General features: G+C 46.6%; 1 protein-coding gene across 1 annotated transcript; it reads left to right on the forward strand.

Annotated features, from left to right (window-relative positions):
• Positions 1–8,664: 8,664 nt before the first annotated feature.
• On the forward strand, positions 8,665–11,963 carry LOC125514495 (rRNA-processing protein fcf2). The gene is made up of 5 exons (XM_048679837.2): positions 8,665–9,040; positions 9,129–9,189; positions 10,825–10,899; positions 11,007–11,122; positions 11,519–11,963. The coding sequence occupies exons 1-5, from the start codon at positions 8,802–8,804 to the stop codon at positions 11,625–11,627; spliced, it is 600 nt and encodes a 199-aa protein (XP_048535794.1). The 5' UTR covers positions 8,665–8,801; the 3' UTR covers positions 11,628–11,963.
• The last annotated feature ends 751 nt before the right edge of the window (positions 11,964–12,714 follow it).

The following is a 12,714-nucleotide window of genomic DNA, read 5'->3' on the forward strand; positions in this document are numbered from 1 at the left end:
TAACTAGAGAACAACCTGTGGCAAACATTACTCCAACACCGTGTTCACCTCCCGGACTCCGCCGAGAAGAGACCATCACGGTAACACACACCGTTGATTCATTTTAATTAAGTTAAGGTTCAAGTTACCTACAACCGGATATTAACAAATTCCCATCTGCCCATAACCGCGGGCACGGCTTTCGAAAGTTCAAATCCCCGCAGGGGAGTCCCAACTTATCCCATGACAAGCTCACACGGTCAACAAAGAATATACCTTCTCCCGAGACATTCCGATCAGACTCGGTTTCCCGGTTCTACAAGACACTTCGACAAGTTAAAACAAATCCAGCAACACCACCCGAATGTGCCGACAAATCCCGATAGGAGCTGCACATATCTCGTTCTCAGGGCACACTCGGATAAGCAATCCGTACAACTAAAACCAGCCCTCGGGTTTCCCCGAGGTGGCGCAGCAAGGGGCTCTAGGTTGGACCAACACTCAGAGGAGCACTGGCCCGGGGGGTTTTTAAATAAGATGACCCTCGGGCTCCGGAAACCCAAGGGAAAAGAGGCTAGGTGGCAAATGGTAAAACCAAGGTTGGGCATTGCTGGAAGAGCTTTATTCAAGGCGAACTGTCAAGGGGTTCCCATTATCACCCAACCGCGTAAGGAACGCAAAATCCGGGAACATAACACCGATATGACGGAAACTAGGGCGGCAAGAGTGGAACAAAACACTAGGCTAAAAGGCCGAGCCTTCCACCCTTTACCAAGTATATAGATGCATTAAGATAACAAGGTAATATAGTGATATCCCAACAAGTAAATAATGTTCCAACAAGGAACGGTCTCCAATCTTCACCTGCAACTAGCAACGCTATAAGAGGGGCTGAGCAAAACGGTAACATAGCCAATCAACGGTTTGCTAGGACATGGTGGGTTAGAGGTTTGACATGGCAATTTGGGAGGCATGATAAGCAAGTGGTAGGTATCTTAGCATAGGCATAGCAAAAGAGCGAGCATCTAGCAAAGCAAAGATAGAAGTGATTTCGAGCGTGTGATCATCTTGCCTGCAAAGTTGTCAGAGTTGACTGGATCCTCGAAAGCAAACTCAACGGGATCCTCGTTAGCGAACTAGTCTCCCGGCTCTACACAAACAAGACAAACAAGCAAAAGGACACAATCAACCACGTGCAAAGCTCAAACAACATGATGCAAACATGGTATGCTATGTGGGATGCGATATGTGATGCATATGCAAGATTTGACAAGGAATGAATGAACCTGGCCTCAGCTTGGAAATCTAAGTGTGCCACTGGAAAGGTGGGATGATTTTTCTTGAAAATGATATAAAGATCACCGGAATCGGAGACACGGTTTGGAAATGGCAAGCAATTCAAATATGGCACCGGTCTGCGATATACAGCAAGTAGCCATCTAAATGGAACAAGTTAAACATGCTACAGCACCCAAACATGGAAACAAAATACATGGCAGGGATCCATTCATGAAGCTTAACAAAAGAGGAACACTGAGATACGGCCAATTCATCCATTAACAGGTTCAAACAAGCATGGCAAAAGTGCAAATGGTAAACAGATTTCAGACTTAGTGAAATTAACACTTGTCTGGAATTTCAGATCAGGTAGCACACTTTGGAGCACGAAAACTAGATGCTACAGGAACATAAAATGGCAAAGTAAAGCATGGCATGGAGCTACTCAAAGAGCTTAACAAAAGTCCCTTAGTGACCTTGAGCCAAAAGGGATCAGAAAATACAATTGCAAGCATGTGAACATGGCAAAAACATAATCAGATCACAGACTTGGTGAAAAACTGGAACATGCAAATCAGATATCAAGTAGGCATGTTTACGAGCTCGACGCACTCACTACAGAGTAAGGCGTGACAATCTAAGCATACACCCATCAAGAATACACATTATACAAGCTAGACATGGCAAGAACAACAACATAGCATGCACGGATCAACTACAACATCCTCGGCAAAATCGCTAACAAGTAGACAATCTGCCCAGATTCACGAAATAGCAAAAGTAGAGCTCGATTGACTCAAGCTAGGTTGCTCCATAATTTCAAAAATAGACATGAATGGATAGAGCACTACAAGATTAACAAAACATCCTTACTGATCATCCTCAAAATAGGCACAGATCACTAGGAAACAACATGAACATATGGCATATTGATAAAAACAGATCAAGGACTTAGTGGAATTGCTAAGTCCCTGAAATCAGCGTTAACGAATGCTCCACTTTGCAAGCTTGTGCTAGTCACCACACACATCACAAAAATACATGGATGGCACCTATGGAAAGATGGCAAAGCATATAACAAAACACATGTAGAGCTCAGGGACATATCATGCACACATTAATCATGGCAAAAATGACAAATAGCTATTTGGAGCAGCAGATCTGACAATTAACTCAAATAGCACTCTTCCAACAGCATTTCGGGCATCAAGATGAACTCAAATGAAAATGATGCAATGAGATGAAATGATTTGCTCTCTGAGACGAACATTTTGATATGCTATATGCCCAAAACGGATTTACGGATGCAAAGTTACGGCACGATGAACATAGCAATAAAATTAGGGTTTCGGGCAACCGAGGGGTAGTTTTAGATCTGAGATCCAGATCGCACGGAAAATGAGGCCGCCGGAGTACTGTAGCTGGAGGTCGCCAGAGATGGCCGGAGTCATCGGGGGCGGCCGGATCCGTGGGAGCGGGAGGCGAAGGCGAGGTCGGCCGGCACCGGGGCGCTCGCCGGCGTCGAGGGGTCCCCCGGCGGAAACGGCGCGGCCGGAGTGGAGGAGGCGGTGGCCGGTGATGAGCTCCGGCCGGCGCGGGCGTCGGCGCGACGGAGGAAGAGGCCTCGGGCGGCGGCGCTCCCGGGCGCGCGGGCGGCGAACGGCGGGAGGAGGCGGATGGGCCGCGGGGGCCCCGCACGGGCTTGGCGGGCCGGCGGCGGGAGGCGGTGGCTGGGGCCACGTGGCGCGTGCGGGTTGGCGCGGAGGCGGCGGCGGACGCGTCCGGCGCCGTCCGGATGTGTCCGGTGGCGGCGGAGATGATCTTTTAGGGTTTCGTGGGAGAAGCGCCCATGGATTTCGGAGGGGGCTATTTATAGGCATAGAGGGAGCTAGGAGTGTCCAAATGAGGTGCGGTTTTCGGCCACGCGATCGTGATCGAACGCTCTAGATGATGGAGAGAGTTTTGGTGGGTTTCGGGCCAAAATGGAGGGGTGTTGGGCTGCAACACACACGAGGCCTTTTCGGTCCCTCGGTTAACCGTTGGAGCATCAAACGAAGTCCAAATGGTACGAAACTTGACAGGCGGTCTACCGGTAGTAAACCAAGGCCGCTTGGCAAGTCTCGGTCCAATCCGGAAATGTTTAATCCCCACAAACGAAAGAAAGGTAGAAATGACCACCGGAGGAGAACGAAGCGCCAGAATGCAAAACGGACAACGGGGAAAAAGCTCGGATGCATGAGACGAACACGTATGCAAATGCAATGCACATGATGACATGATATGAGATGCATGACAACGACAACAACACACATAGACAAAAACCCGAACCTGAGAAAATAAAATAACTTAACGCCGGAAACGGCAAGAGTTGGATTACATATTAGGTAAATCATATCCGGGGTGTTACACGGTAACCCTCCGGCACTCCGGTTTTCTCCGAAACCACCCGGAACACTTCCGATGTCCGAATATAGTCATCCAATATATCGATCTTTACGTCTTAACCATTTCGAGACTCCTCATCATGTCCGTGATCATATCCGGGACTCCGGACTACCTTCGGTATATCAAAACACAAAAACACATAATACCGATCGTCACCGAACTTTAAGCATGCGGACCCTACGGGTTCGAGAACTATGTAGACATGAATGAGACACGTCTCCGGTCAATAACCAATAGCGGAACCTGGATTCTCATATTGGCTCCCACATATTCTATGAAGATCTTTATCGGTCAAACCGCATAACAACATGCGTTGTTCCCTTTGTCATCGGTATGTTACTTGCCTGAGGTTCGATCATCGGTATCTCAATACCTAGTTCAATCTCGTTATCGGCAAGTCTCTTTACCCGTTCCGTAATACATCATCTCGCAACTAACTCATTAGTTACAATGCTTGCAAGGCTTATAGTGATGTGCATTACCGAGTGGGCCCAGAGATACCTTTCCAACAATCGGAGTGACAAATCCTAATCTTGATATATGCCAACTCAACAATTACCATCGGAGACACCTATAGAGCATCTTTATAATCACCCAGTTACGTTGTGGCATTTGGTAGCACACAAAGTGTTCCTCCGGTAATCAGGAGTTGCATAACCTCATAGTCATAGGAACACGTATGAGTCATGAAGAAAGCAATAGCAGTAAACTAAACGATCAAGTGCTAAGCTAACGGAATGGGTCAAGTAAATCACATCATTCTCCTAATGATGTGATCCCGTTAATCAAATGACAACTCATGTCTATGGTTAGGAAACTTAACCATCTTTGATTAATGAGCTAGTCAAGTAGAGGCATACTAGTGACACTCTGTTTGTCTATGTATTCACACATGCACTAAGTTTCCGGTTAATACAATTCTAGCATGAATAATAAACATTTATCATGATATGAGGAAATAAATAATAACTTTATTATTGCCTCTAGGGCATATTTCCTTCACATATTGGCTCCTACATATTCTACGAAGATCTTTATCGGTCAAACCGCATAACGGTATACGTTGTTCCCTTTGTCATCGGTATGTTACTTGCCCGAGATTCGATCGTCGATATCTCAATACCTAGTTCAATCTCGTTACCAGCAAGTGTCTTTACTCGTTCCGTAATGCTACATCCCATAACTAACTCATTAGCTACATTGGTTGCAAGGCTTATTGTGATGTACATTACCGAGAGGGCCCAGAGATACCTCTCCGACAATCAGAGTGACAAACCCTAATCTTGATCCATGCCAACTCAAAAAACACCATCGGAGACACCTGTAGAGCACCTTTATAATCACCCGGTTACGTTGTGACGTTTGGTAGCACACAAAGTGTTCCTCCGGTATTCGGGAGTTGCATGATCTCATAGTCATAGGAACATGTATAGTTATGGAGAAAGCAATAGCAACAAACTAAACGATCATCGTGTTAAGCTAACGGATGGGTCAAGTCAATCACATCATTCTCTAATGATGTGATCATGTTAATAAAATGACAACTCATGTCTATGGTTAGGAAACATAACCATCATTGATTCAACAAGCTAGTCAAGTAGAGGCAAACTAGTGACACTCTGTTTGTCATGTATTCACACATGTACTAAGTTTTCGGTTAATAAAATTCTAGAATGAATAATAAACATTTATCATGATATAAGGAAATATAAATAACAACATTATTATTGCCTCTAGGGCATATTTCCTTCAGTCGGCCACGTCGGCGGCCGGCGCCGGAGTTGCTCCGGTGACCCAAAACGCGGCGGCGCGGCGCTGGAACGCGTCGGGTTTCATCTACGGTGGGTAGTTTCACGTGCGCTTGGGTGCGTTTGAACGAGCAGCAAGTGCCGTGTCTAGTGGTGGTGGTGGTTTCGCCGGAACCGGATGGAAACTATGCTAGGACCTACGGCCGCAGCGCGATCGGGTCCTCGACGGGAACTATGCTAGGAGGCACGGGGAGGCACGGGCTCGAGCTAGTTGGGCTCATGGGAGCACCAGGAGCTTGATGTCGTGCCCAGGTGAGCGCGACAGGGGCTATGGCCACGGCGGCGAGGCGATCCGCGGTGACGGGCTCACGGCAATGGCGACGAGGTAGCTACGGTGTGTGAGGGGTCAATGAAGAGGAGCAAGGGATGGAGAAGCTCACCGCGCGGCTCACACGTAGGCACGTGACGGTTTAGGAGCTGCAGAGGTGGCATCAGAGACAAAAGAGGCGGCGGCGATCGGAGATGGGGAACGGCGGATTCCCAGTGCTGTAGTGCCTCCAGGCTCCAACTGCGACCACTGGACGTTGAGGAAGACGATGATAAAGACGACGGACGCGTCGACGAAGCGATGCGGTGGTTGTGGCCGCGGAGACGAGTGAGGCACGGTGGCGACCTCGTCGGCCTCCTCTCCAAAACGAAGGAGAGGGAGAGAGAGAGAAGGGGGAGAGTGGGTGAGGGAGAGCTAGGGGGACGGAGAAGCGGGAGTGGCGGTAGGTGAGGGGGAGGACTCGAGGCGTCCGGGGGCGGCGACCTTATCCCCTCGTCAGAGCCGGCGAGGGGGTCCGGTGGAGACGCGCGCGCACGGTCGCTCGTACAGTGGGGAGGGGAAGAAGACAAGGGGGGTAAGGTGGGCTGGGCCAGTGCAATGGGCTAAGGCCCAGAGGGCAGGGGCTTTCTCTCTCTCCTCTGATTTTCCTTTTTCTTTTCTTTTTTTTGCAGCTTTTGCATTTTCTTTTAGCCACTAATGAATTTTGTAAAATATGTAGTTGGTCCCAATAGTTAGTATGCATTGATCCTTACTGCCACAAAAATGTTGGGAATGTTTTGAATCCCTATGGATTTATTCAAAAAGAATAGGGCATTTTAAAATGTTGTTTTGGCTCTGTTAAAAAAGCATTAGGCCCATTTAGAGTTGATGGTGATGTTGTGTTCCTTAACAACAAATAGTTTCGGATTATTTGATAAAAGGTGAACATTTTTCCAACAAGTTTTGATCAAGTTCATTTTGCACTTTGAAATTGAATAGAATTCAGAGAAGGAATTTTGAAGGAGATATTATCCCAACCTGATCATCATTGCAAATCTCAGTAGCTTAGCATCATCATGATGGATTACTGTAGCACCCTTACATAGGGGTGTTACAAGCAGGTTTGTTCGCTTGTCAAAATTTCCAAATCAGAGATATATCTCTGAATCAAAGAGTAAATATTCAAGAGGCTTGATACTTCGTCCGCTCTTTTTAGCATTTGACATTTTTAGGGAATTTTAGCATTTGACATGAAAAACAACAGGTTGACATCTGTGAATAAGAGATCATGACAGAAAATAGGCCCACCACAATCGTGAAGTTTTAATTCCATGTCCTCAAGAAGATCTACGAAGCCATGTCCCAAAAACCCCACGTCCGCGGATCTCCTCCTATAGCCCTTGGGAGCTTCCTATTTCACGTGCAGGTTGCTGGATAGTGACCTACCAGAAGTCCACGCTAGATGACCGATCCGTTTTCCGTACCTTTCGTAGTAGTTACTCGCCACTAGAAACAGGATTCATGAATTCAAACTTCAGGGAAGGGATAGGGTGCCGTGTTTTCCACATCTTCTTCGGACTTGATGCACAAATAGATGGAATAGTAGCAAATAGCATATTTCTTAGTCTCCTTTCCTTTCTCTTTTCGGGAGCAGAGCTGAAAAAAGATGGGAAATTCCAATGATTCTGAAGGTAAAGAAAGACGAATCCTAGCCTATCTGAGTTCTTTATAGCTCTTTCACCTCTTTTAGACTCTTTGCAATGTTTCCCCTCCCATGCATCCCTTCCTCTATGTGGCCCAGCCCATTCCATTTTTTCCCACATGTTTGATTTTCTTTGATATTTGTTTTTCCTTTGGTTTTCTCTTTTTTTCGTCTTCTCTTTGACTTTGATGGTTTTTATTTTTCATTTTTTTCAGATTCGTGATTTTCTTCAAACTTATGTTTTTTTTAATTCGTGAAGTTTACCCAAATCCGTGAATGTATTTTAAATATCATGACCTTTTTAGAAAGTCACACATAAAATTCAAATTCATGAACAATTTAGTGTTCATGAATTATTTTAAATACAAGATATTTCTTAAATTCTTGAAAAAATTTCTAAATATGAGAATATTTTTCATATTGATGAACATTTTTTAAATCTGAGAACATTTTTGAAATTTTGGAGCAATTTTTGAAATTCACGAACAATTTTTGGATCGGAGACCAACTTTAAATCTGGGAATAATTTTTGGAACTAGCAGACATTTCTTTTGAATTTTTAAAAAGTTTATGAAAATTTCAAATATGTTTTTTGAATTCACAAACATTTTTGAAATTCAAACAATTTTCATTTTTTGAAAAATCGGGAAACACTTCTCCAATTCGTTAACATTTTTTGGGAACTGTTAATATTGTTTTTGAAATTTAGTACATTTTTATAATCCATGAACGTTTTTTAAAATCCAAGAATTTTTTTTATAATTTGTAAATATTTTTTTGGAATCAAAAAAAGATTTTTCAAATTCACAGTTACTTTTGGAAATACCGGAACATATTTTTCAAACTCGTGAACCATTTTTGTGTCCATGAAAATATTTTGGATATTTGGACCATTTTCTGAATTCATGATTGTTTTTTAAATCCGAGAATATTTTTCAAACGTGAACATTTTGAAATATGAGAACAGTTTTTGAAATTCATAACATATTTTCAAATGACTGAACTTTTTTAAAATTCGTTTTTTTACCCTGAACAGTTTTTGTCGAATTTGTGGTTCATGAACATTTCTTAAAATTTGAAAAACAAAACGAAGAAAAACAAGGGCCGCGTCTCGCGCATATGGGCCGGGCCGAAGCGCGCGCAGGGGCGACGAGGGGTTCCCCGCGTAGGTCGGGAAATAGGAGGTCTCTAGCCCTAGTCCCCTCCCCCCTCCTACCCCGCCGCCTCATTGATTTTCCTCCTCTTCCCCCTCCACCGCCCGCCCCCGCCGCCGCCGCGTAACCCAACAACGCCGGGGCAAGAGAAGGAGCAGCTATCCAAGCTTACAAAGGCTCAGAGAGCGATGTCGTCGTCGGCGGCAGCGCCGATCGGCCTGTCGTGGGCGCCCCAGCTGCCTTCCCTGGCGGCGGCCGGCGGCGGCAGCAAGAAGGGCTCGGCGCCGACCCCGAGCATTGACGCGCAGGAGTCCCTCTGGAAGCCCAGCAACCAGCTCGTGGACGGGCTCTACGTGCCCCCGAGGGACCCCAGGAAGGTCAACAAGATGGCGAGGAAGAGCGTCAAGGACACCACTGGCAAGGGCTGGTGAGTTGAGCCCCGCTTATGAATTGGAAAATTTTCTACTGGGTTCTTGGATGGGTGGGTGCTTATGATTTGCTGCGTCTTTTTCCAGGTTCGACATGCCGGCGCCGAGCATCACTCCCGAGTTGAAGAAAGACCTTGAGATTTTGCAGGTATGGTCTTACACTTAGGTGTGCTGTCAGTAGTAGTAATTCAGTGTGGGCCTCCGTTATGTAACTTCGGAAAACAGAAGAAAAAAAACGCCTGTTTAATTTAGAGTTTAGGAAGGTGATCCTGAATTCCTGACGGGCAAGCATTAGCCATTTTGTAAGTGTGCAGTAGTGCTTGAGTGAAAGTAGTGATGTAAACGCTATTATATTTCTTTACAGAGGGAGTACTGTATTAAGGATAGCTAGGCTTCTCCTAAAACAAAGTACTACTGCTTTCGTTTCGTCTGCTCTCAATAGAATGAAATTTAATCATTAAGCAAGCATGTACTCCCTCCGTTCCTCAATATAGTGCGCGTAACTTTTTTGTCGATATTCCAATATGTAGTGCGTATTAGCTACTTTTGACGCTTTTGGACGGAACTAGCCCCGCAACAGAATTCCCACACGCAACGCTCGCCTTTATCCCCTCCCTCTGGTTCCAACTCCACGGCGGCGGAGATTTCAGGAGATGGAGGCCGGCGTCTCCGGCATCTCCGCGTCTGCCTCCAGCGTCGCTGTGTCCACGGCCGGCACATCCGGTGTCGTCGCTTCCGTATCTGGCGTCGTCGCGTCCGTATCCGACGCCTTCGCTTCCACGGCCAGCCTCCGGCGTCCTCGCAATCTGATACCGGTGTCTCCGCCTCCACATCCGACGTCGTCGCGTTCGCATCCGGCGCCTCCGCGTCGACGGCCGGCCTCCGGCATCGTCACATCTGCTGCTAGTGTCTCCATTGCCACTGTGCCCCTGGCCTGCATCCTGGAGAAGGAGCTCCAGCACGAGCCCACGGACGCCGGGGAGCAGGGCCACCAGCTGCGGGAGCTCGGCGCGCGCGTGGAGCTTGTCCACCAGCCTCCAACGCACCCAGCAGGCGTGCCCCGAGTTTCGCGAGCAGCGCGCGTGGCCGTCACCGGCACCCTGACGTCGCGCGTCCACGGCCGGCTTCTCCACGTCCATGCCCGCATCCACGTCCGGCGTCAATCGATTTCCTCTGGTGCCGGCTGCCCCTTTCTCGGTCTTCTTCTCCAGCACCGGTGAGCAGTTCCACCTTGGGTCCAATGGAGATGCCGATTTCACAGCTGCTCCTCAACGCGTGCATGGCTAGCGCCGCCGTGTCCTTGGCTCGTATACCCGCTTGACCGCTTCCCTTGCCGGCTTTGCTTGCTGGTCGTGGGCGCTCGCGAGCGGCAGACGGAGGCGGCCATCGTACTAGTACTAGTACTCCTTGGAGCGTCGAGGCTAACGTACTAGTACTACTAGTACTCGCATTGGAGGCTGGGGGCTTTCTCGTCCAAAATGCACTGCCAGCGCATGCATTGGTATATGAGATAAAATCTACGCGCACTAGATTTCGGAATGGAGGGAGTATGGTTTAGTGAACACTTAGCATACCACATTTGCTTGTCAACATGCAGTATCTTTGGAGGCTTATCTGATAGTATTGCAATCTGGTTGGACTGTGTTACTTTTAAGAACCGAATATCGTGAGTTGAAATACTATGTAAATGTTGAACCCAATGTTAGACAGGGCCATCTACTTATTCTTTGAGTTTTTATGTTTTGGTGGCTTAAGCACAATATGCTCGACATATGTTTTGCAGCTGAGGCATGTAATGGACCCTAAAAGGCACTTCAAGAGGTCTGGTAAATCCAAGGCTCTTCCGAAGTATTTCCAAGTAAGTGGTCTAATTGCGAGCTTTATTAAATATTTTGGCCATACCATTGAAAAGTTGTGAATGCTCATCAGTAGTTAACAAACTGAATATTTTGATGATGGGTTTAGGTTGGAACGGTTATTGAGCCTGCATCTGAGTTCTACTCAAGTAGGTTAACAAAGCATGAAAGGAAGCAGACCTTGGTTGATGAGCTGTTATCTGACCAAAAACTCAAGAACTACAGGTAAGCCCATCATCCTTTTCTATCCACATGCAGTGATACTGGAGTCTTGTTGTCACCTGCCAGTAAAAGTTTTTGTGTATTAATTGCATATGGCCTCCAGATCGAAGAGTTCATCGGTTGTTATACAACAACAGAACCATACTGTAAAATAGACTAGAGCCTTTCCTTGGTTTGGAGCTGGGTTGTGACGCAGCATTCGAGCAAATGAATCACCATCTACTTTTGAAGTTTGAGAGGATAGATTCAACCTGTAGCATATCAGAAGTTCTCCAGTCTCTGAAAAGAAGAAAACTGAATTTATACACTGGATTTAAATAACTAAAGTTGGTAGATAATGCATCTTTTTCATTTAAGAATTCCTGAAACTGAACAACATGGCTCTCCGTTAAATTGCAGGATGCGTAAGGTAAGGGAAATTCAGGTGGCCCGGACACCCGGAGGCAACCAGAAGTGGAAGAACAAGGGCAAGCAAACGTTCAAAAGGGCCAAGGACAGGCGGAAATAGGATCAATGTAAAACAAGGAAGAACAGAAGAACGGAGCCAAAGAGAAATGGGTGAGCACGGCTATAGGTTGTGCACTCCAGTGTAATGTGGTGAATTCATGTAACTGAACGTATGGAACTTTTCTCCCCGCACTTAGAGCGATGAGATCAGAGTTTGAGGGGATGATGGTCAAAGCATTGTAGTATCTGAACTTGAGTTTGGCAGGATGCTTTCGCACAAACAAAAAAACTGATCTTGTGGATGTTCATCTACTGATCTGCAACAAAAGAGCAGGGGAAGTGTGTAACATTTGCAAACATTCTGAATCCTGGTATAGTTCCATTGTGAGGAACGTTATGTGCCTGTTTGGTTGCTTGTATCAAAATTTGTGCTCTTGCATCTATGGCCTGACTTAGCTTGGCTGAATAAACAACCTCTGGGCCATGTTGTGCAATTTATTTCGTTTGGTCCCTTGCATCGCACTGTTGATCAATTTTGTGTCCGTTGTGTTGTTTGGACGGCATGTGTAGTGTAAGTGTGAGCAAATGCAAACCACAATTGTTTGGTTGTGTGCAATGTGTTGTTCTGCTCACCCCTTTCAAAAATGGTGATCTTAGCACTAGCAAGCACATAACACATTAACATCACATAAAACACACAATTAACACAACACATTAGCAATTTCACAGATACCTACATTAGAATGGTACGATCTTGACTACGAATATGTCGCCGGCAAGCATGAGGTCCTTCCAGCAGAAGTTGCTCTAGCACTGCACCATCACCACCTTGTTGCACAACTGCTGAACCTGCACCCATTAGTTACACCACTTGCCAGCGGCAAGCGGCACGCCACGAGACAGCCGAATGTAGAACCACCTCCTCGGGACAGGCTGAAAAGCCTTTAGGACAACCAGGAAGGTGAGGTCGTCATCGTTCTTGATCTACACGTAGAACTGGTGTGGCACTGGTTCTATTGTCTTGTGCTCAAGCTTTAGCCTGCGCCCAAGCATGAGCAGAGACATCGCCGCCGCTACCGGCTTCCTCCTCCCCGACATCTCGATCCGCAGATCACGTCCTCCAAGACTTTCGGTGGAGGGCGCCACCA

The sequence above is a fragment of the Triticum urartu genome, chromosome 6A, assembly GCF_056163025.1.
Source record: "Triticum urartu cultivar PI428250 chromosome 6A, HENAU_Tu73, whole genome shotgun sequence".
Lineage (NCBI taxonomy): Eukaryota > Viridiplantae > Streptophyta > Magnoliopsida > Poales > Poaceae > Triticum > Triticum urartu.

Excerpts from the sequence above, each read along its gene's own strand:
- LOC125514495 (XM_048679837.2), top strand. The coding sequence starts at position 8,802 with ATGTCGTCGTCGGCGGCAGCGCCGATCGGCCTGTCGTGGGCGCCCCAG. Across the intron at positions 9,041-9,128 it reads GACACCACTGGCAAGGGCTG|GTTCGACATGCCGGCGCCGA; the intron begins GTGAGTTGAGCC and ends GTCTTTTTCCAG. Across the intron at positions 10,900-11,006 it reads CTCTTCCGAAGTATTTCCAA|GTTGGAACGGTTATTGAGCC; the intron begins GTAAGTGGTCTA and ends TGATGGGTTTAG.